Below are 21404 nucleotides of genomic sequence, written 5' to 3' on the forward strand. Positions count from 1 at the left end.
ATAAAATGATAAATTAACTCTTGATTTCGTAAACTGCACAAATATTATATTGTTGGACAACCATTTTCTGTATAATGGATTAGTAAAAATGCAGAGCGGAATTATATGAATTTTTTGGGGATATTGTTGTCCAATTTGGCCTTTTAAATGACATGCATCACATATGGAGTTTAAAGTTTCGAACACTACTAGTATATAATTTATACATCGTCAAATCGTCCAAATGATATATGCAAACTTCTTTAAATTTATGTGAGATTTGAAATTTTAAAAATAAGACACGTTACATGTTATAACAGACAAAAAAATCATATGATTTAACTTACATTAACAATGTATATTACTTAAACTCAAAATGAAATACAACTTCATTTCTATTTTTTGTTCTTCAAACTCTTAAAACCATACCATTTTGAACCCTTTGATCTTGGAATGACAATATCTCAATGGGAAACTCACAATTTGGCTCAGAGGGATTTGTTGCTACAATTTGACCTAAACCATCAAAATCACAATCTTTTACTTCTTGTTTGTTTTTTTGGAAAAATGCATTCATAGCATATGAAACTTTGGAAGCATAACTTAGTCCATCACATGAAGCTCCTTTTTCCAATTGTGAACAATCTGAAACTTGGCATGCTAAATCATAATTCTTATTCACCAAATCCATGTTTGTTGTGTCCCCATTGAACTTGCACCATCGATTTGGCATTTTCACAATGCCCTTAGCTTGAGTAGGTAACACGTCACGGCCCTGTAATTAGAGATGATAAAATCAACTCATGAAAATATACCTTCACTCATTTTAGTGCGGTCTATCAAAAAGTTGGACTTATTTAGGCTAAATATGTGACCAAATTGACTAATGAGACCTTTTAAAATCTTTCAATAAAAATAGTTTTTGTTTGATATTTTATACATAGTTATAACAAATTATTAGTTTATAAAAAAAGAAGAAGTTTTGGTTAGGGTTTGGGAATGGATTATGACTCATTGTCTAACCTATTGTTGTTGCAATTCAATTCAATTCGAATCGATCATTTAACATCCGTACCTGTAATGATAAATCAATCTTGTACTTTGGATTGCCATCGGCCTGGTAAATACCCCAATGTCTTTGAAATAAACCAAAAATCTTGTTAAATTGATTCTCATCACACAAGCTATGTAGATATATGTCAATTGGCCCTGGCTTCATTGGTGTCCCTTTTTTTGATGTTATAAATTTCAATAACCCTTTGTGAAATCTCTCTGCATTTTTAACATTTGCATGTGGATATCCATCTGTGGGCCATCCAATTTGAGCAATCATAATTTTCATATTTTCATATCCTGCTTTTTTTATTGCCCACGCAACGGAGTCGATCATCAACTCCACGGCGTTTGTGTATGTAATATTACCATCTTTGATTTTAAATCCGCTGTTATTATCAAAGAACGCAAACTCTATGGGGTAATTCATTACGTCTTTAACGAAATGAATTGGGAACATGACGAGAACAAAGGGAGCCCCGGTTCGATTGAACTCCGCTAGTGATTCGATCATTTGTGGTTTTATGTCATCGCGAAAGTCCGACTCCGATGGAACTTTTGTGTGATTCAATACATCCATACCATGTGCGGTCGTTGTTCTAACATGCCCTAAACCCATCTCATCGAGACTTTCTCGCATGAGTTTTAACACGGGCACCACATTGTAGTTCGTTACTTGTTTTAAGAACGTATTAGAAAATGGTTCGGACCCCACCGTTAGTTCCCTGAATAAATAAAAAAGGACACATATGTCAAGAATATTTTCGACAAGTCAATTTTCACATAATAATAATATAATAATGATCAATTACTTACACTATGTTTGCACCTTTGTTGATTGGATCCTTGATTCTATCATTTACCCAATTATATGCAAGGTCTTTCCTATTTGCTTGATACATAAATGAATTTCCCATAAGAACACTAACACTAATATTAGTGCCTGAAAATATTTCAATAATATCATACCCTGAAGTCATTAATCTCAATTGTGAAATTTTATTTTGTAAAAGCAAATCAACAACCATAGATGGAACCAATTGTTGTGTTTGCTGCCTTCCCCATGTGATGCCCACAAAACTATTCACTTGGGTTGCCATGACCAAACATATGCCTATGATAATTATTACCCTCATCTTGAGCGATGTCACAAATTTTAATAAGAAAATTTGATAGAAAAACTTAAAATGTTACGACCTGTAATATGAAACAATTCTTGAGTCACATCTATATAACAACGGTTAAAAATTGCCTTTTTTCAAGAATCAATAATTTGTACGTATAAAAAAATTGTAATTTTTTTGTGTTTACCTTGTGGAATACAATATGATTTTCTGACGAAAGATTTAAGCTGAATTAGTCCCCTTAGGATGATGTAACTCTGCCAAAACAATTTTTGCTAAAAATGTTTTTTTTTTTCAAAGATGTTTAACAATTTGTTTTTATTTTTACCTTAATTCCGCGATATAATTTACCGCTGAAATTCAATTAAATCCTTTCGGATCTTGCAACTAGAATAAATTTCTACGGGTTCTCCTAATTAAATTTGAAGATCCCAAAAAAGGAGGTTGCCTTTACATGGATAAAAGATAGAAAAATGTGAATTTTTTTAAATGTTTTTTTAGGGGATCAGTTTTGTCATAGAAAAAGGGAGGAAAAAAAAATAAAAATAACGTGAAATATGGGGTAGCCCGCTTATTATGGGCATGCATCTAAAAATATGTATAAAAAATATCGATATTAATTTGATGTAAATATCCAGTAGAAGTAATAATTCTCAATACCAATCACTCAATTTTTTTCAGTTTAGTTTGGAGCCATAATCATAATTCAACTTCAATAATTGTTTTATCTCATGAGTCTTCGTGATATGAATTAAAACATATTGGTAGCTCTAGCTACATCATAAAAAAAAAACAAGAATTCAATCAAATTGGTGAAGGTTTAACACTTCTAGATCCATTATTTAGTTGTCGTAGTTCGTATTGATTTAAAAAAAATGAAGAGGAAAACCGAAATTTGAATATTCATCGTTATAAAAATATCCACATATACCTTATTTACTATAACTCACTGATAATTAAGTCAATCCGTAACTCAAAACAGAAATTAATGAGTGTAAAGATAGAAACAAGGTGGAAGCGACAATTAAATAACAGAGATAGAAGAACAAGGCAGAAGCAAATCAATATATATACAATAAAAGATCCATTACTGAACCTAGAATTCATAAGTAGAAAGTTTCTAAAAAAAAAAGGAGTAAGTTCCAAAAGTGAACCCAAAAAATACAAGTCTCAAAATACAAAATACGAGCCAACAAAATATAAATAAAAATAGGTAAGTTCAGGACGTCATGTGTTCACCCTCGCCTCCAAGTTGTAGTTGCATAGGGCTCGAATCTAAGCACTGGCAACTAGTGCTTGAACATAAGATAAATGAAGAGTATAGCGTGCATGAGTACGAAAACAAGTACTCAATACACATATTCATGGACCGACTGATCGACCAAGAAAAGTAAAAACAATATTGTTAACTCCATAGTCAGTTGATTTTGATAAATGACACTTACACAGTTATTCATACTCTTCGAAAGTAAAGACATCAAAAAGAGATTTGTCTTGATCCCCAAAGTAAACAAATAAAGAAAAGATATAATAAGAGCTTCCAGAATCAATCAAGCATATCTTGATTGATATGATGAAATCAAGGACCTAGGAGGCAGACAAATTACTTTGCAATAAATCAGGGATTATGTAATCACTAGCAAATCAAGGACAAATCAAATCAAGAAATAAGGGACAGTAGAGTAACTATGGTCACTATGGATACTGAACATCAAAAAGAGAAAACTTAGTATCTATGGAAAGGAGTATCAACAGTGATTGACTAAACCAATCACTAAAATTCAAATCTCACTGCTGGAAGGAAAATCGCTCCAACAAAGGAAGCAGTCGCATCAACGAAGGAAGCAGATTCTTACAAGAGAAAATAAAAAATGAAAGATCAAAAGAAATCAACAAATGACAACTAGACAACCTCTGATTCAAGGCAGAAATCAACTTGGCAAATTCGAAGTAAATCAACTGAAAGCATACTCAATCAAGGCATCATTACAAAACACTTGATTGAAGGAAATTACCCTAGGTTATCCAAATAGAGCTAAAATACACCTCAACATTCAATGTATAAATGAAGGTCTCAGAAGATTAAGAATATCATGCACTTCACTTGAACTTATATTGTAATCTCCTTTTATCTTTCATAAAACTCTATACACCTTTGAGTGAACAATTGTAAAGAAAAGAAAAAGAAAGATCTGAGTGTAGGTTATACAGGTAAAGGTTGTGTCAGAGAAGAAGGTTTGATTTGCATATTAGACGGGCTCTTAATAGTAACATTCTGTAACACTCAAGTTCTCAACAAGCTTTTAAGGAAATCCTTGTAACCCATGGGGACTAGACCAGGCAACCACATCGGTGCTCCAAACCAGTATAAAAACACTCTGTGTTATTTACTTACTTCGAGTTATTATTATTATTACTAACGTGCAGGTGAGTCGACTGATCAGAGCAGAAAGTCGACTTAAGGAAATTTTAATTCACCCCCCCCCCCCCCCCTCTTGACTTTCAAATATAAATACTACAATAAAATACAAACATATGTCAAAGAGTGGAATTTAAAAGAGATGCACATGAGTGTACAAAGAATAGAAATAAAATAAGTACAACTAACTAATTAAACCTAACTAGGCCCCTATAAATCCAAAAGATACACTTGTATGCAAATTAATTCGAATGAATCTCTATAGGCCCGACGGGTACAGAGAATGGCTAACACTACTGAGAGCAGAACCCCGTGAGTCCACAACTGGAGAAAGTGTAGTCCCAACCTCGAACCACATATAGCTTCCCAAGTAACCAATAAGACTACGACTAGATCAAATCCCAGACATGAAGGTCCTTATGTCAAATCATCATCATGGAACGACGTCCACTCTCAACACATTAACCCAAGCTAAATCCAGTTCCAAGTCGTCAATAGAAGCTCGATATCTCAACTGTAAATTGTGGGGCCGCAAAAATAGGGAAAAATGGATAAAAGGTCATTAGAGCTGAGTTAATGCCTAATATAAGACTTTTTCTATGAGATCCAAGTCTGCTATACCAGTCTACAAGGAGCTAAACATCTGTAACAATATTGGGACAAAACTAAGGCCAAATAGCTGCAAATAACACTACTCTATAGATAAAAATTACACCTCGGCAAACGTTGATATGGCAAAAAAGAAAATGAAGGCGTGTAAATTTTTTTTTTTGATTTGTTTGATCATATTCTCATATAAATATGATGAAAAACATATTTTAATGCTAGTCAAAATTTATACGGCGCGACTCTCAAAACGAAATTTGTGACAAATATTTTGGACTAGAAAATAGTGTGCAATCGAGTTTTCCTGAGAAATTTAGGGGAACTAATGTACTTTGACAAAAATAAAAATAAATAGAAGATGACTTATACTGAATATTTTTTTTTATAATTTAGGTAACCATAAAGTAATTAATTAACTCAAGATTAAGCACACACTGCCATCAAGACGTTTGGCTGCAATGTCATATAATGGACTTCGAACAAAATAGCACAATTCTGAAACCAAAAGAGCATGTTCTTCACACTCGTTAAATGAAATGTATTAATTTTGCTTTTTGGTAGAGGAACAATTTGACCTAAACTCAAATGGAGTTTAAGTTCTACCTTATTGTATAAATAATTTTTACATCATCAGGTTATTCAAAGAATATCTAGAAATAGCTCTTTGAAATCTCATAAATAAAATATGTTACCTGCTATAACATGTAAGAGAACCTGACACGGTCAAATCATCTAAGCTGATTTAAAACTCATTTGAATTAAAATAGAATTTCATTTCTTTTTTTTTTGTTATTCAAATTCTTAAAACCATACCATTTTGAACAATTTGATCTTGGAATGCCAATATCTCAATGGGAAATTCACAATTTCCCACAGAGGGATTTGTTGCTACAATTTGGCCTAAACCATCAAAATCACATTTTTTTAAGGATTGTTTGTTTTTTTGAAAATATGCATTAAAAGCATAAGAAATTCTTGATTCAAAATTGAGTCCATCACAAGAAGCTCCTTTTTCCAATCGTGTACAATCTGCAGCGTCGCATGATAAATCATAATTCTTGTTCACCAAATTCATGTCTGATGTGTCACCATTGAACTTGCACCATCTATTTGGCATTTTCACAATGCCCTTAGCTTGTGTAGGATACTCGTCACGATCCTGTAATTAGAGATGATAAAGTTAGCTTACGAAAAATTATTTATTTAGACATGTCTACATGGTTGGGCAATGACCTATTTATTAATTTACGTCATTTTAAATTGCTCGAAATTTACCAACCATGCAATTGAAAAAATAGTCAACTATCATTATGATACACTATTTTTTTTTTCTTAATTACAAAATCAAAAAATCGATCATCTGACACTCGTACCTGTAATGAGAAATCAATCTTGTACTTTGGATTTCCATCAGCCCTATAAATGCCCCAATGCCTTTGAAATGTACCATATACTGTACGAAATTTATTTTCATCTGATAAGCTATGAAGATAGATGTCAAGAGGCCCTGGCCTAAGTGGTGTCCCTTTTTTTGATGCTACATATTTTAATAACCCCTTATGAAATCTCTCTGCATTTTTAATATTTGCATGTGGATATCCATCTGTAGGCCATCCAATTTGACCAATCATAATTTTCATGTTAGGATATCCCGCTTTCTTTAATGCCCATGCAAGAGAATCGATCATCAACTCCACTGCATTTGTGTATGTAATATTACCATCTACGATTTTGAACCCACTCTTATTATCCATGAAGGCAAATTCCATAGGGTAATTCATAATCTCTTTAACAAAATGAATAGGGAACATGTAGATAACAAAAGGGGCTCCGGTTCGATTGAACTCTTGTAGGGATTCAAGCATAGGTTTTTTTATGTCATCGCGAAACTCTGCCTCTGATGGAAATTTTGTAACCTTTAACACGTCCATGCCATGGCCAGTCGTTGCTCTAACGTGCCCTAATTTCATATCATCAAGGGTATCTCGTATGAGTTTTAACACGGGCATAATTTGAGTGTTATTTGCCTCTTTGAAGAAGGAATTCGAAAATGGTTCTGAACCAATGGTTACTTCTCTGAAAGAAATGAAATCACAAAGTATAAGAACTATCAAAGACTACAATACTACTGAAAAAGATTGTCCAAATCATACATAAAACGTCTGTAATCTGCATCGGGCTCTGATATCATGTCCCTTGGATCTAACTCACAAGGAGCCCAAGAATCCATTATTGGATTTTTATTTTCATAACAATTCAAGTCCAAATAAAAAGAAGATAGTTACTTACACTATATTCACACCTTTGTTGATTGGATCCTTGATTCTATCATTTACCCATACATATGCAAGATCATTCCTATTTGCTTGTGACAAATATTGATTTCCCATAGTAACACTTAGGCTAATATTACTTCCTGAAAATATCTCAACGATATCATATCCTGAAGTCATTAATCTTAATTGTGGAATCTTGTTTTGTAGAAGCATATCAACAACCATTGATGGAACCAATTGTTGTGTTTGTAGCCTTCCCCATGTTATGCCAACAAAGCTATTCACTTGTGTTGCAATCACCAAAACAATGCAACACATTAGGCTCATTTGAAGCCTCATCTTCATCTTTTCTCCTTTTTTTCTCGAAAAATATAATTTTTTCGAGTCACCTCTATCGTTGCACCACAATTTTTTTTCCCTCCGCGGTTTAGCAACAACTATAAAGGAAAAAGATAATAATTTACATTTACCTTGTATGCATGTTGTTTTGATGGGATCTTCCAAATTATATTTGAAGATCCCAAATTCTTCAAATACAAAGATAATAGATGATTAGAAATTTGTACAAATTCAAGAAAAAGAAAGTTGTTTCTCTCAATAATTTAAAGGTTAGTTTTTTCATATAAAAAGTAAAAGAAAAAAAGTTAACGTTTCTATGCCCGCTTATTACGGCTATGCATCTAAGGTTATTAATAAAATTAAATTTATACGTGCGTGTAGTGTGTATATATATATACACACCAATTATAAAGCGTTTTACATAAAATAATAATAATTTTAAATGTCTTATATATATCTAATTAAATTTAAGAGTTTTATACGTAAAAAATAAAAATTATATAAAACGCTTTATATAAAATAATAATAATTCTAAATGCCTTATATAAATAAAATAGAACACATGTTTATATTTTTGAATAATTTTTAAGCGTTTTATATATATAAAAAAAAAACAGTTAATAATTTTAAAGCGTTTTAGAACCCTAACTTTTATTGTCGATCTAACTGCTCCTATCCAACATTTGATCTTCGTTGTGTACTTTTATCTCTGCCTTTTGATTTTTTTCCTTATTAGTTTGCTTTGACATTGTACAATTAGTTATTCAAAAATTGATTTTAAATTTTTGATTCTAGGGTTATTCAACATATTGATAATTGATTATATTATATTATATTAATTGTTGTTTGCTTTTTGAAATTTTAATTTTTAATTGCATTAATGGTTCAAGGTGGTGGCGAAACTAGTAAAATATTTATTTTAGGTCTCAAAATATTAATGGTAAATTAATAATTTTAACCCCACTTAGAACAATATCGAAAATTATAGTAAAAATGTTCAGAATTTGATGGTTGTTATTTTAGGTTAAGATATTTATTTCAGATAAACTCCCTCAACCCTATCTGCCTTACCCTACTTGTGTATTATGTCTTATAAAGCTCTTTATTAATTTTTTTAATTAATTTTAACGTAAGACCCATCTAAAAAGTAACAATCATATTAAAAAAATTATCATCAGTACAAGATGACAAACTTATAATATAAAAAGAGAGAAAAAATTGGAACCGTTTGTTTCGGGGAAATTGAACCCGACGTGAATCGAACACGCAACCTTCTGATCTGGAGTCAGACGCGCTACCATTGCGCCACGGATCCGATTGATGACAGCAATTATACAACATAATTTACATATATGCTATTCTTTTGTTCTAAAATAATAATAAAAAACATTTATTTTTAAAAAATTTAGAAATAATTTTATTTAAATATTTTCGTTTATCCTTAATGCCAAGTTTTAATAATCTCATAAATGTTAAGACACATTTTAGAATCATAAGACATAAGTTTTTAAAATATATTCAAGGTCACAAAAATGAAATTTACAATTATCTAAATCTATTGTGTGTTGTAGTTTATGAATTTTTTTAAAACATATCAAACCAACTCTATATAACCCTTAAAAATATATCAAACTAACTCTATTTTGCTTTGACATAAGGCTATTTGCTTTCATGATTTTTTTCTTGGTAGTTTTTTATTATTATTATTATTATTATATAAATGGAATTGTTAGTTAGAATTTCAATTTCAATTTCAAATATCTCAATCTTAAGGAGGGATTGAAAGAGACATACACCTAATGGGTTTTTACTGTGGAAGTGTAGCAAATAGATGCATTTAGCATTTAAAAATAAATAAATTCAAATCAATATAAACAGAATTTTAATATATAAATTTAATTGCTTATTTAAAAGTTTCATAATATTTCATTCGTCCAAATTTATATGACTTATCTTAATTTAAGAAAGAAAGAAAGAAAAAATTGAAGTTTGTCTAAAATGAGTAATAGATATTTTTGTAGTTAGAAATCATTTTACTAAAGGTAAAATACGCATTATAAAGTTAAAAGTTAAATACAGAAATATGTTATTCTTTTTTGGACGGATCAAAAGAAAAATAAGTTATATAAAGTAGGATATAGATAATGAGTTGATATCTTAAAAGGTTATTGAACTATCAGAAATTATTTAGCCAAGTCATTAAACTTTATTTTATATTAATAAAATCACTCAAGATAAGATTTAAACTTTAAAAATCACTTTTATATGTACAAATCACTTAACGTAACATATACAATATTTCCTCTGTTCCAATTTATATAACTTAGGGTGTGTTTGGTATGGAGGAAACTGTTTTTCGGAGGAAATTGTTTTCCAAAGAAAAATGTTCTGTTAGAAAATGTTTTCCTGGAAAACAAGTATATTTTGGACTTATTTTTTCATGTTTGGTTGGTGAGTAGAAAATATTTTTCCGAAAATGATTTTTAGTATTTGATTTATGAATGAAAAATGTTTTGGAGAGACATCTTTTATTTTTAGTAGAGTGAAAAATAATTTATGAAATTGAAAATACTTTTTTTAATTTTTTTTTGGGTGGTGGTGGTGGTGGCGGGGTTGGGGTAGTGGGTGGGGGCAGGGGGGAGTGGGTAGTAGTGAAAAAATAAAAAATTGAAGTTGGCCGGTGGTGGGTGGATGGGGGTGGAGGGTCAGGGATCGGGTGAAAAAATAAATTTTTAAATTTTGAAAATATTTTTTTAAAATGGATGTTTTCCCCAAAAAAATGTAATTTTAAATTGGAGGAGAGTTTTGGAAAATGTTTTCCTTAATTTCTGAAAGGAAGTCATTTTCTTTAGTTTTGAGGAAAATGAATTGATTTGGAAAACATTTTCCAAAAAATATTTTCCCAACCAAACATGAGAAAACAGGAAAATATTTTCCTTCATACAAAACACACTCTTAGTTTGACTTGACATAGAATTTAAGAAAGACCGAATGATTTTTGAAACAAGATAATATCTTATATGGTCACTCAACTTTGAATAATTCACATAGAAAATCACTCAAATTTTATTTTATAAGCCAAAAGTCACTCAACTATTATTATTTCTTTTGTAAAGTCTCTAAATTTCATTTTTATAACCTAAAAGTCATCCAACCAATTTAAAAGAAGTAAAATTAAATCATGTATTTTGATGGTCTAAAGCTATGTAAAATTAAAAAATAAATATTCAATATTATTGTCTTTCATAGTGTTGAATTGATTTTCTTTTGCATTAGTATTAAATTGATTCTTATTTGAACTTTGTTATAATTACCAACATGTATGAACTATAATCTTTATTAGATTATTAAGAATTCTAACTTTCAAACATGAAATAAATATACTAAAAGATAAAAACTATGAAAAAGTATAAGAAATATTTAAAAATTATAGCAAAATAAGTATTTTTACGTATATAACAAAATTTTAAAATTATATATCTAATGTCGGGTTGGTTTGGTCTCGAATTTTTTTTTTTACTTGAAACCAAACCAACCCAAATACAATCGGGTTTTTTTTCACAACACCAAATTAAGTCAAACCAAACCACTAGTCGGAGTTTTTTTCAATTTGACTCGTTTATGATTTGGTTCGATTTTTGATTCGGTTATGTACACCCCTAGTAAGAGCTTTCAAAATAGATTGGTCCAACCCAACCCAACCCTAACGGGCTAGAGAATAAAATTGATTGGGGCAGGCTGACCCTTTTAGTTAAAGAGCCAGTAAAATAGTGGCCCAACCCAATCCTAAGCGGGTCGCGGATTGGGACAGGTCGACCCTTGAACCGAAAAATGAACAATATTACTCTCTTAGAAGGAGTATCTAAGAGAATCGAATGTTGACGTATATGAACAGGACATCAATATATAAAAACTTCCATTTATGAATCACACACTTCAGCTAATACTTACAGAAATCGTTTATGAATCTCACTCTTCGGTGAATGTTTACCAAAATACACAATAGTCAACGAAATATTTGGCGAAAAAATATTGATCTTTCAATCATTTCTTCCACAAAAAACAAGTTAGTATAAAAGACATGATTTTTTTAAACACACACACACACACACACATATATATATATATATATGCTAGCTTTTGAGGTTAGAGGGTTGGGCCTACGAGGTTAGTGGGTCAAGTGAGGCAGAGCTAAAAAGTTTCATTTCTAAATGGATTAAAAAAATTAAACCTAATCCTACTTAATTCAAGAATTGGGTTAGATCGACCTCGCGGATTAAGCCCATTTTAACGGTTCTAATTGTATTCGTAGACTTGTAGTGGGAGTAGGATTATTTTATTTGTTGTTGAGCTTTATTATTGCATTGCCCATGTGAAATGGTTACTTACTTTATTTGTCGGCACTCTAATAGTGATTTTTCACCAAATATTAAACCCTACTTCCATTTCTCATATTCCTTATCCTTATTCTAACATCACTACCACAAGTCCACAACTCTACATGAATCTAAACACTGAAAAATCATATTTTTTAAGAATTGATCACATTATTTTTCAAATAAGTTTTATTTCTATATCAAACTAACAATTTTTTTTTTAATTTTGGGTGGGGGAGGGGGGAGTGGTGGTGGTGATTTATATATCATTCATCCACAAACAAATTGAACTAGATAAAATACATGAATTTGACTTAGATTAGACACACATGAATTTGTTTGTTTCTAATAACAATCCAAAAGATGGATATTTTTAATTTCAAAATGACAATAAAATATGATAAAAATAGTATAGGCAACCAAAGTTTTTTCTCCACCTAGAGTAAATAGGAGATTTTAATTAATTTATTTTCTTATAAAAAAATACAATTAAAAAAAAAGGCATCTTCATGTCTTTATTGATCAAGTGGGTAAGTGGAATATGTATAATCATGTGCACGCCATCTTATTATTTTTATAATGCTAACCCCCTGGTCCTCTACTGTATTTTATTTTATTTTTAAAAAAAATATATTTAAATTTTATAAACCAAACATTTTTCCAATATAAAGCTCAATTGAAGCAAAAAATACACAAAGAAAAAAAAGATGGCTGAAGATATGAAGAATGAGATTCAAGATCTGTTAACTAAACCTATTACTCCAAGTGAAGAACCTGCTAAAGGTATGTAACAATAGAAATCTATATATTTTGTATCTATAAATGTATACACTATGATTTTCATGATTCATACCACCACAGATCGATGTTGATGTTGAATGGATGAAATTTTTTATTTTAATAAATTGGAGACGTTGTATTTTTTGAACCTCGAAATTAAATAATTTTCAAAACATAGTAACAAATTGTGACTTTTCAACCTTGTTTTTAAAAAGTAGTCATTGTCTTAAAGTTTCAAATTTTACGAGTAAAATCTCGATAACTAGAGTTTCACTTGTGGAAATTGAAATTTCAGAACTTTTATTTATTTTTGAAAAGTGATTATTAATGAATTTTGGGGGGAAAAAAAAATCCTTTGTAGGCAGCTCTTAATCCTTAAATGGACTCTCTAAGACACAAATTTGTACTAATCAGACAATTTTGACCCCTCCTCTCTCCTAACCAATTTTTCTTTTCATTTTTTTTATTGCAAAAATAGCATCGACTAGCCACTTTTCAACCTTGTTTTTGAGAAATAGTTCTTGTCGTAGAGTTTAAATTTCCACAAATATCTCAAATTTATTGAGTAATAACCCTTGTCCTATCCTGAAATTTCACGTGTCAAATTTGAAACTCCAGACTTTTGATCAAAAAAATAAAATTAACATAACTCATCTTTTTTAAATAACCCCTCGAACATACAAATTCAAACCCTAATCAAATTAGTAAATTTCGAATATCAAATTATTTTTTAAGAAATCAAAAAATTATGGGAAAATAAATATATGTTGTCATTGTTTTGCTAGAATCATCAGAAAAAGAAGAAGGACAAGGGGTAGTAGTTATGAATGATCAACAAGATGAAGCAAAAGAAGTAGAAGATGAGAAGTTGGTGCATGTAGTTGAAAAAGCAAAATTTCCAACTCCTCCTGGCAAACGACCTGGTCCTACCATTGGTTGAAATAATAATATAATTATAAATACAACTTTCGAAAATTTTAATTGCCTCTCTTTTTATCGTTAAGTAGCTGAAATAATAAGATAATTATTGAGTATTGAAATCGACTAGACAGAAAGTAATATTATTGTTCATTGCATGTGTTTGTTGATCTTATTTTCACTTTTAATATACTTTATCAATATGATGTGGACACATACATATTATGTAATAACACAACTTGTGTGTTGGCGTAGATCGAAAGACTTTGCTTTTCTATCATTTTTAAAGGTTGGTTTGATTATTTAATTTGATTGATTAAAAATTTTCAGTTTTATGTTTACATTATATATATTAACTTTGTTTCATTTTACTCGATAATACTACAAAAATTTTAATTTGAAAATTACTTGTTCATTTAGAAAATTGAAAGAAATTTATCCTCTTATTTCAATGTTATTCTTACAATTAATTATCTTCATAAGTACAAGTAATTTATTTTGTATTTAGTAGTACAAACCTCTAATGCATATTTTCTCAAAGGAATGAAGTACTTGTAAATCAATATCGGTCAAATAAAATAAAATGAAGAATATATATCATCATTTAAGTTTCTCAATAAGTATAGTAAAGATTGAATCAAATTAAATTATTGTATAAGTCGAACTCATTTTATTAATGTTAGAGCTAGGCTCTTAGATCGTCAGTTGATGAGATTAATTATTTAGAGATTGTTTGGGTGAACTTAAAGCTTAATTATGAACTTATAAATTAAAAGTCCTAAGCTGAAAAGTTTACTTTATGATTTTAACTTATTTTTGTTATTATTTATAAAATCATGTGCTTAAATAAAACATTTTTTTACCTCACCTATATATCGTAATAGTTTGTTTGAACGATTTTAATTTGTTTTTGTTATTATTTATAAAATCATATTGCTTAAATAAAATATTTTTTAATCTTACCTATATATCTTAATATCTGTTTGAACAAATTGATAAAATTATTTTATTTTGATAATTGTTTTTTTCTAAAATAACAATAAAATTGTCGAGAACACTAAAAACAATTTGTGTATAATGAATAAATTTTCTGGAAAAAAAAAAAAACTTTTGAAACATTAATTAATGTACTACCAAACTTTTTAAATGTATTTTACTGGAAATTGTTTTTAAGAGAAGTCCTTTTTAGCGAAAAAACAAACTTTAATACCTAGAAACTCTTATTTTCTCTTTAAATCTTTTCCAAAACTCCTCACCTTTTTTTTTTTTTTTTAAAAAAAGAACTAACTTCTTAAAAAGAAAACAAACACTTCTGGCAGCCTAAAAAATAAAAATCAAAGCCTAAAAATCCAATAGATATTAAAATACTTAGAAAAATATTTTAATTCTAAAACACCTAAAACTTAATCCAAATAAACTTTTAATTTTTAATTTCAACGATTAGTTGTGTTCAGAAAAACAGCTAAATATGTTCGATTAACTAAATTGACTTATATTAGTTGAATTATTATAATTACACTGCCCAAGAATTAGGAGTAAATATATATAAAAAAATGATAATTTTCTCTTTTCTCTTTGAGAAAAGAATAAAGTGACATCTGAAATTATTCTGAATTTTCAAAGAGACATCTAAACTATGCAAGTGTTTGATTACCCTCCTAAACAATCTTGAACTGATATTATTATATCATTTTTTGTCACATGAAAAATGTATGCACTTTCTTAAAAAGCGTGAACAAATTAAAAAACGAATATAATTTTATTTTTACAAGAATTTTACTATAAAATATATATTTTTATTTTTCTTATTATTTTAAGTGTTTCTCCTTGTTATTTTTTTCTTTTTCTTTATTCCTTCTTCTTCAAAAATTTATTATCATCTTCATTAACTTATCATTTTTAATGTCACTCTTTATCACAATTTCATCTCTCTTTTATTCTAGTATTAGTTTAACTCTCTTCAATTTTAAAATTATATCTAGATATTTTAATACATTTCGAACAATGTGATAAACCCATTAGATTTGAAGATGATTAGTAGATTATCTAGTTTTTTTTTATCCAAATCATAATTAAACTTTTTCTATTTTGGAGAATTTTTATGTTTCAAAATTATCATTTCTAGTTTTGAATTTATATGAAAATGAGATAAATTAAATGATGATACTTTTAAAATTTTGATCTTTCTTAGAAAAATAATTAATTTTGTTATCAATAACAGAACAAAATCTAGAAAATAGTATAATTTTGGAAAGTAAGAAATTTGACCAAATAAGAAGATAAAAAAAAATGGAGGGGTTCAACTTAATATGAGAGTGGGGTTAGGTGAGGATTAGAAGTGAAGAAGAAGAAACAAATAAAGAAAACGCATGGAGCTTGAAAGTTGAAGTGGAAGATGAATTAAAAATCGAAATGAAATTAAAATAAAATAATAAAACTAAAATAAATCAAAAAGTAAGAGAAAGAAATAAAGAAAAACTTAAAATGAAAAAAATAATATTTTAAATTAAATTAACACGTGTCACACAAAGATTGATATATAATTATACTTGTCATTTAAAATTTAAAATTGATTAAAAAATAATATAATAAATATATATTCAAAATAATTTAGTAGAATAATAAAAATATCTACATAATTAAGATATCTTTTTAAAATTTTGAAACAAATTCAGATATCACTTTATATTTTTTTCTCTTTCTTTTTAAAAAAGGTGATGATTTAACTAGAGCAGCCGTTATAGGACTAAAAGGACACCGAAAATTATAATAACTTTACGATATAGTGGATTATCATGAGTTGGCAACCACTTATATATATATATATATATATCACGAACACCTTAATAACTTAAAATATCCAAAAGTCATATTCAAATATTTTAATTTTCTAAGTTCTATCTATATCATACGAATTAAAATAAAAATCTGTGCTAACATGGCCTAATACGTGTATGTATATATATATATATATATATAAATAAATAAATCAGTCAAAATGGTGTTACTTGGTAGTTGAGAAATTATATACATTTCATATAACTAAAATAATTAAAAAAATAAAAAAAAATTGTCCTCGTTTCCAACTAGCACATTGGAGAAATAGAAATGAAACATGTGGATGTTATAAAATATGTAATATTTTATGAGCAAACGCACATGTACTGTTTTCGACTAGATAATATTTTAAATAAAAAGTAGTACGATGTTAAATTAAGCCTTTCAACATTTATTCTCTTATAAATCCCATTTGATCTATCTAAGGATATAAACAAAAAAAAAAAGAAAAAAAGATGACTGATTTCATCACATATACAAAGAAGAAGATTGAAGATTTGTCTGTATACATTGTTTCTTGTGGAAAATCTTATAAAGGTAAGACACTGAAAATTATTTTGTGTGTCTACAAAACTTTTGATTCCCTTACTTTATTTTTCATGTTAGAAACTCTTTTAGTTTTTAATTTTTCTTTGAAAATTATCCGTGTGTGTACGTCTCTGAGTTACAGGTAAAATTAGTAAATTGGTTCGATCCTCACATCATCTTTTCATATTTGTCTCGCTAAATCATTGTCATTGATATATATCAGTTGTTGGACTAAAATTACTCAAACATACTTTCTTTTATATAGTCAAGTGATTTACAAGAATATATCTTTGGAGAGGGGACTAACACTCTCAAGTCTTAAACTTATTTTATAAATTAGATAAATATTGTTGAATATCACAAAATAGTATAATAGACAAATAAAAATGAACGGAGAAAGTACATGAATATTACAGGAAGAAGCTAGCAGCAGCTAACACTTCTCGAAATTAATAATTTAATTTTTCATATGGATCTCAAGGTCTATTATAATATATGGTAACTATTGAACCTTTCAAAGTTTAATATGACAATAAATTAAAGCTCATTTCCATCCATTGCAACTTGGAAAAAATAATTAGAAATTAAAGAAAGAAAGATAGCAAATTTCTATCAAGATACAAAGAACAAAATTCAAGATCTCTTCATATACAATGTTTCTTGTGGAAAATCTTTTTCTAATGATAAGACATGAAGAATAATTGTCTTATATGTCTAGGGAAAAAGATCACTCTTAATTTTCTTTACAGGAACATTATCCTTTTTGAAGTTATTGATTATCTAATTTAAATCTAAAAATTTAAGCAGATAGAGAGCACAATAATTTTTATAACTTAAATATGCCTTTGATACATCCCTTTACGCATGTGACACCTTGATTTTTTCGAAAGCCAATTGCTGATTTTTAAATCGCCAATTTTTTCACAACATCATCTAAAAAATTTAAATTACTAAGAGATTATAAACTTTTAATTTATTTAGTTGTCTTTAATTGAACTATTTCTTAAAATCATAACTTGGATATGTGTTCAATCTTTAGAACCTGCAAGAGATGTACCAGAAGAAGACCAAGCTGGTCCAGTAACAAATATAACACCAATAAGATTTTCTAAAGGTAAGAGTTGAAGCCTTTCCTATTATATATATAAATTTCACTCTTTTTTCTTATATCATTTTTTTATTATTATAAATACACTTTTTTTAATTAAATATGTCCTTCATAAGTCTCTTTCAATTCAGTGGCAAAGAGCTAGGGATTCAAATAGTTCACTTTGAAATCATATTGAAGTTTGTGGTGATTGGATCTCTGATTTGCTTCATTCTTTCCCATGACAATTACTAAAACAAAAAAAGGGGAATGTCAATGAATCCGGGAAAAAATAATTAATCTATATCAATAGATCTGCTAAAGCCTCGAACTATAGAGTACTTAGTACTGATGCTACAGAGAGATATGTTTTTAGATCTCGCATTGAAAAATGGTCATTAATTTCTTTTGTATTTTGATTTCTAATTTTATTACATTTAGTGGATTTAAGTAAGGTGTGAATTGAAAAATAAGAATTGAGAAATATGGGGGAACCAAGTGAAGGGAATATAAAAAGTCATTTCTCCTTCATTAATAAAAAAATGAAAAGTTTTGTCATTATACTAAGGAACACTTTATTTAGTTGTTAAAGAGTTAAGCAGAAGATGTTTTCTCTTGTCATTATCGCTCTATCTCGATCTTAATTTTGGCTTTGACTATGACAACTGATGTGAGTGATTTGTTGGAAAAGTGGATAAACACAAAAATATATATATGACAAAAGTAATGAAAATAAAATGAAAAATAATGATATGAAGAATTTTATGTGAAAACATTTCTAAATAAGGAAAAAACCACATGTCAAGAGGAGCAACTGATATTAATATAGTAAAGAATTTTAAACTGTGTAGTTACGAATACAATACTCAAAGTAACTAATACACACTCAAAAGGAACAACACTCTTTTGGTTTCCACCTTACTAAAATATCGCTCACACTCTATTTTTCTTCATAGATTATTTTTCTTGTATAGTTTATGGAATACCTCACTTTGTTCTCAAAATGGTTTTTCTCTCTAACTTGGTGCGTTCTATAAATGAGCAAGAATACTCTATTTATAGAATAAATTTACAACTAATGATGTCACCAATGACATCATGAAAATACTTAAGATTCAAACTTTGCAACTTAAGTATTTTATAAATAATTTTCAATTTTTTTCGATACGTGATGTTATCAACCATATAACTGGAAAAAATTGTCAGCACACTTTGAGCCCACAAGATAATGCCAAATAGATCGAAAAGGAGTATAAAATTATTTATAAAAGAAATTAAGAGAATAATAAGACTTTGATATAGTATGAATATCTCTGAAATTGCGGACACAGGTTAGGAATACTTATACATTTTCACATGTTATTTTGCATACTTCATTTCTCCTTTTTCCTAGTTTGCCCACAATCTTTCACAATATCATCTAAAATTTCGAACTATTTAAAATAACTTACTTCTATTTATTTAATTACGTCTTCAATACAATATATTCTTGAAACAATTTTAACATATATGTGTGTTCAATTTTGTCAGAGCCACCAAGAAATGACCAAGAACCAACAAGTGATCATGTACTAGAAGATGACTTTGGGATAATAAAAGTATTCCCATCAGGCAATGCACCACCAATAAATAATGCACAAAATCAAGAAGAAGAAAATATTATTGCTCAACAAAGCCAAGAACTTGATAAATCTAAAGGAAATTCACAAGAACAGAAAGAGATTGATGATGATGAGGATTTTAAAACTCTACCAAAAGGGTTTATACCTGAAGAAAGAGCAAAATTTTCAACACCTCCAGGAAAAAGATCAGCTCCTAGACCTAAGACTGGTTGAAGTTAATTAATTAATCAAATTCCAATGTTGTGATTATTTTATTTTTTTGAAAAAAAAAGGAGCTATTTTCTTGTTTCTTTTGTTTGTTTGTTTTGCTCATCTTTATTGTTAGTACCTGTTAATATGTTCTGAAAAGATTGTCACGAAGAACTATTTTTTAAAGTTTTTTATGTTTGATCGATCAAAATTTAAAAAATATATCTTCTGGGAATCACAAATTCCTTAAATATAAGGAAAATTATTTTGTTTTAGGTAAAATAAAAAAATAAATTTCATAAGTGATATTCTACTTTGATATCGTATTTTCCATCTTCCAACACACCTCATATTCACCAGTTAATTTTTTCTCATTCACTCCTCCCCAAACCCCTATCCGATCTTGACCCACCTCAACCTTCTATAACATGTGTCTAGATTACATACTTATTTGCCTTTATATCAAATGCAAAACAATAACTGAAAATGATATTTTTCTTCGTATCGTACACATCCTATAATGGACTCGGTTCTTCTATAGTACATGGAGCGTTCAATTTGTTTACCTAAATTTTAGAGTAACTTTCACATATAGCAAACATAAAAATCATATTTGTATGTTATAGCTATACTATGCATAATTGTTCTCCATAACAAACATAAATATGTATATACAATGAAACCAGTTGTACAATTCGCTATACATATACAAAAGAAAGCAGTTGTATACAAAAGATCAATTGTATAATTTGTGTATGTATAAAACAAGAAAGAGAGAAAGACAAAAGAAAATTGGGCAGAGAAATATTTGTGTTATATAATTATAAGTGTATAGGGACGAAGATATATGTATTTGCATGTGTACATATAATTTTCTCTCGCTTTATATAAACAGAAATACAATTTATACATTTCATTTCTATTTGTGTAAGCGAGAGAGGTGAGGGTGGTGAGCGATATTTGCGAGAATGACGAGCGAGATCTGGGAGAGGGAAGAGAGGAAATGAACATATATGTATATATAGAATTTTCTCTCGCTTTATACAAACACAAACGCATTTATATATTTGTGTTAGTATAAAAGCGAGAGAGGCGAGCGAGAGTTTGAGGGAGGGGCAACTGACAAACAGTTTGCTACATAGCACAATTAAATCAAAGTATAGTTATAGTATTTAATTTAATTATTAATTTGTCATTATACATAATTTTTCCTTAATTTTACCACGGTTAAAAGAGATTATTTTAAGTAAATAATTATGTATAAATTATA

The 21404-nt window shown here is 28.7% G+C and overlaps 3 protein-coding genes, 1 long non-coding RNA gene and 1 other non-coding gene across 6 annotated transcripts; 2 read left to right on the top strand and 3 right to left on the bottom strand.

The window, feature by feature from the left end:
• Positions 1 to 313: 313 nt before the first annotated feature.
• Positions 314 to 2675, bottom strand: LOC109119994 (glucan endo-1,3-beta-glucosidase 8-like). Of its 2 annotated transcripts, XM_019213299.3 has the most exons (4): positions 2344 to 2675; positions 1849 to 2229; positions 1055 to 1757; positions 314 to 754 (listed from the first exon to the last, which is right to left on the bottom strand). In XM_019213299.3, exons 2-4 carry the CDS (start codon positions 2166 to 2168, stop codon positions 389 to 391), a joined length of 1389 nt encoding a protein of 462 aa, XP_019068844.1. In that variant the 5' UTR covers positions 2169 to 2229; positions 2344 to 2675; the 3' UTR covers positions 314 to 388. The 2 variants fall into 2 exon arrangements, with proteins under 2 accessions (XP_019068844.1, XP_019068843.1); XM_019213298.3 differs by having other exon boundaries at positions 1849 to 2675.
• A 3264-nt stretch (positions 2676 to 5939) lies between these two features.
• Positions 5940 to 8009, bottom strand: LOC101254473 (glucan endo-1,3-beta-glucosidase 8-like). The gene is made up of 3 exons (XM_019213300.3): positions 7471 to 8009; positions 6555 to 7257; positions 5940 to 6340 (listed from the first exon to the last, which is right to left on the bottom strand). Exons 1-3 carry the CDS (start codon positions 7800 to 7802, stop codon positions 5975 to 5977), a joined length of 1401 nt encoding a protein of 466 aa, XP_019068845.2. The 5' UTR covers positions 7803 to 8009; the 3' UTR covers positions 5940 to 5974.
• A 1030-nt stretch (positions 8010 to 9039) lies between these two features.
• Positions 9040 to 9111, bottom strand: TRNAW-CCA (transfer RNA tryptophan (anticodon CCA)). The gene has a single exon. It is a non-coding gene; the product is annotated as a tRNA-Trp (tRNA).
• A 3198-nt stretch (positions 9112 to 12309) lies between these two features.
• On the top strand, positions 12310 to 14124 carry LOC101261311 (uncharacterized). Its single transcript, XR_183403.5, has 2 exons — positions 12310 to 12955; positions 13738 to 14124. It is a non-coding gene; the product is annotated as an uncharacterized lncRNA (long non-coding RNA).
• A 2930-nt stretch (positions 14125 to 17054) lies between these two features.
• On the top strand, positions 17055 to 20320 carry LOC101254188 (uncharacterized). The gene is made up of 3 exons (XM_004236677.5): positions 17055 to 17245; positions 18276 to 18350; positions 19854 to 20320. Exons 1-3 carry the CDS (start codon positions 17164 to 17166, stop codon positions 20156 to 20158), a joined length of 462 nt encoding a protein of 153 aa, XP_004236725.1. The 5' UTR covers positions 17055 to 17163; the 3' UTR covers positions 20159 to 20320.
• Positions 20321 to 21404: the final 1084 nt, after the last annotated feature.

The sequence above is a fragment of the Solanum lycopersicum genome, chromosome 4 (genome assembly GCF_036512215.1).
Source record: "Solanum lycopersicum chromosome 4, SLM_r2.1".
NCBI classification, from domain to species: domain Eukaryota; kingdom Viridiplantae; phylum Streptophyta; class Magnoliopsida; order Solanales; family Solanaceae; genus Solanum; species Solanum lycopersicum.

Excerpts from the sequence above, each read along its gene's own strand:
- LOC101254473 (XM_019213300.3), bottom strand. The coding sequence starts at position 7,802 with ATGAAGATGAGGCTTCAAATGAGCCTAATGTGTTGCATTGTTTTGGTG. Across the intron at positions 7,258-7,470 it reads AACAAAGGTGTGAATATAGT|AGAAGTAACCATTGGTTCAG; the intron begins GTAAGTAACTAT and ends CATTTCTTTCAG. Across the intron at positions 6,341-6,554 it reads AGATTGATTTCTCATTACAG|GATCGTGACGAGTATCCTAC; the intron begins GTACGAGTGTCA and ends CTCTAATTACAG.
- LOC109119994 (XM_019213299.3), bottom strand. The coding sequence starts at position 2,168 with ATGAGGGTAATAATTATCATAGGCATATGTTTGGTCATGGCAACCCAA. Across the intron at positions 1,758-1,848 it reads AACAAAGGTGCAAACATAGT|GGAACTAACGGTGGGGTCCG; the intron begins GTAAGTAATTGA and ends TTATTTATTCAG. Across the intron at positions 755-1,054 it reads AGATTGATTTATCATTACAG|GGCCGTGACGTGTTACCTAC; the intron begins GTACGGATGTTA and ends CTCTAATTACAG.
- LOC101254188 (XM_004236677.5), top strand. The coding sequence starts at position 17,164 with ATGACTGATTTCATCACATATACAAAGAAGAAGATTGAAGATTTGTCT. Across the intron at positions 17,246-18,275 it reads TTGTGGAAAATCTTATAAAG|AACCTGCAAGAGATGTACCA; the intron begins GTAAGACACTGA and ends TTCAATCTTTAG. Across the intron at positions 18,351-19,853 it reads ACCAATAAGATTTTCTAAAG|AGCCACCAAGAAATGACCAA; the intron begins GTAAGAGTTGAA and ends CAATTTTGTCAG.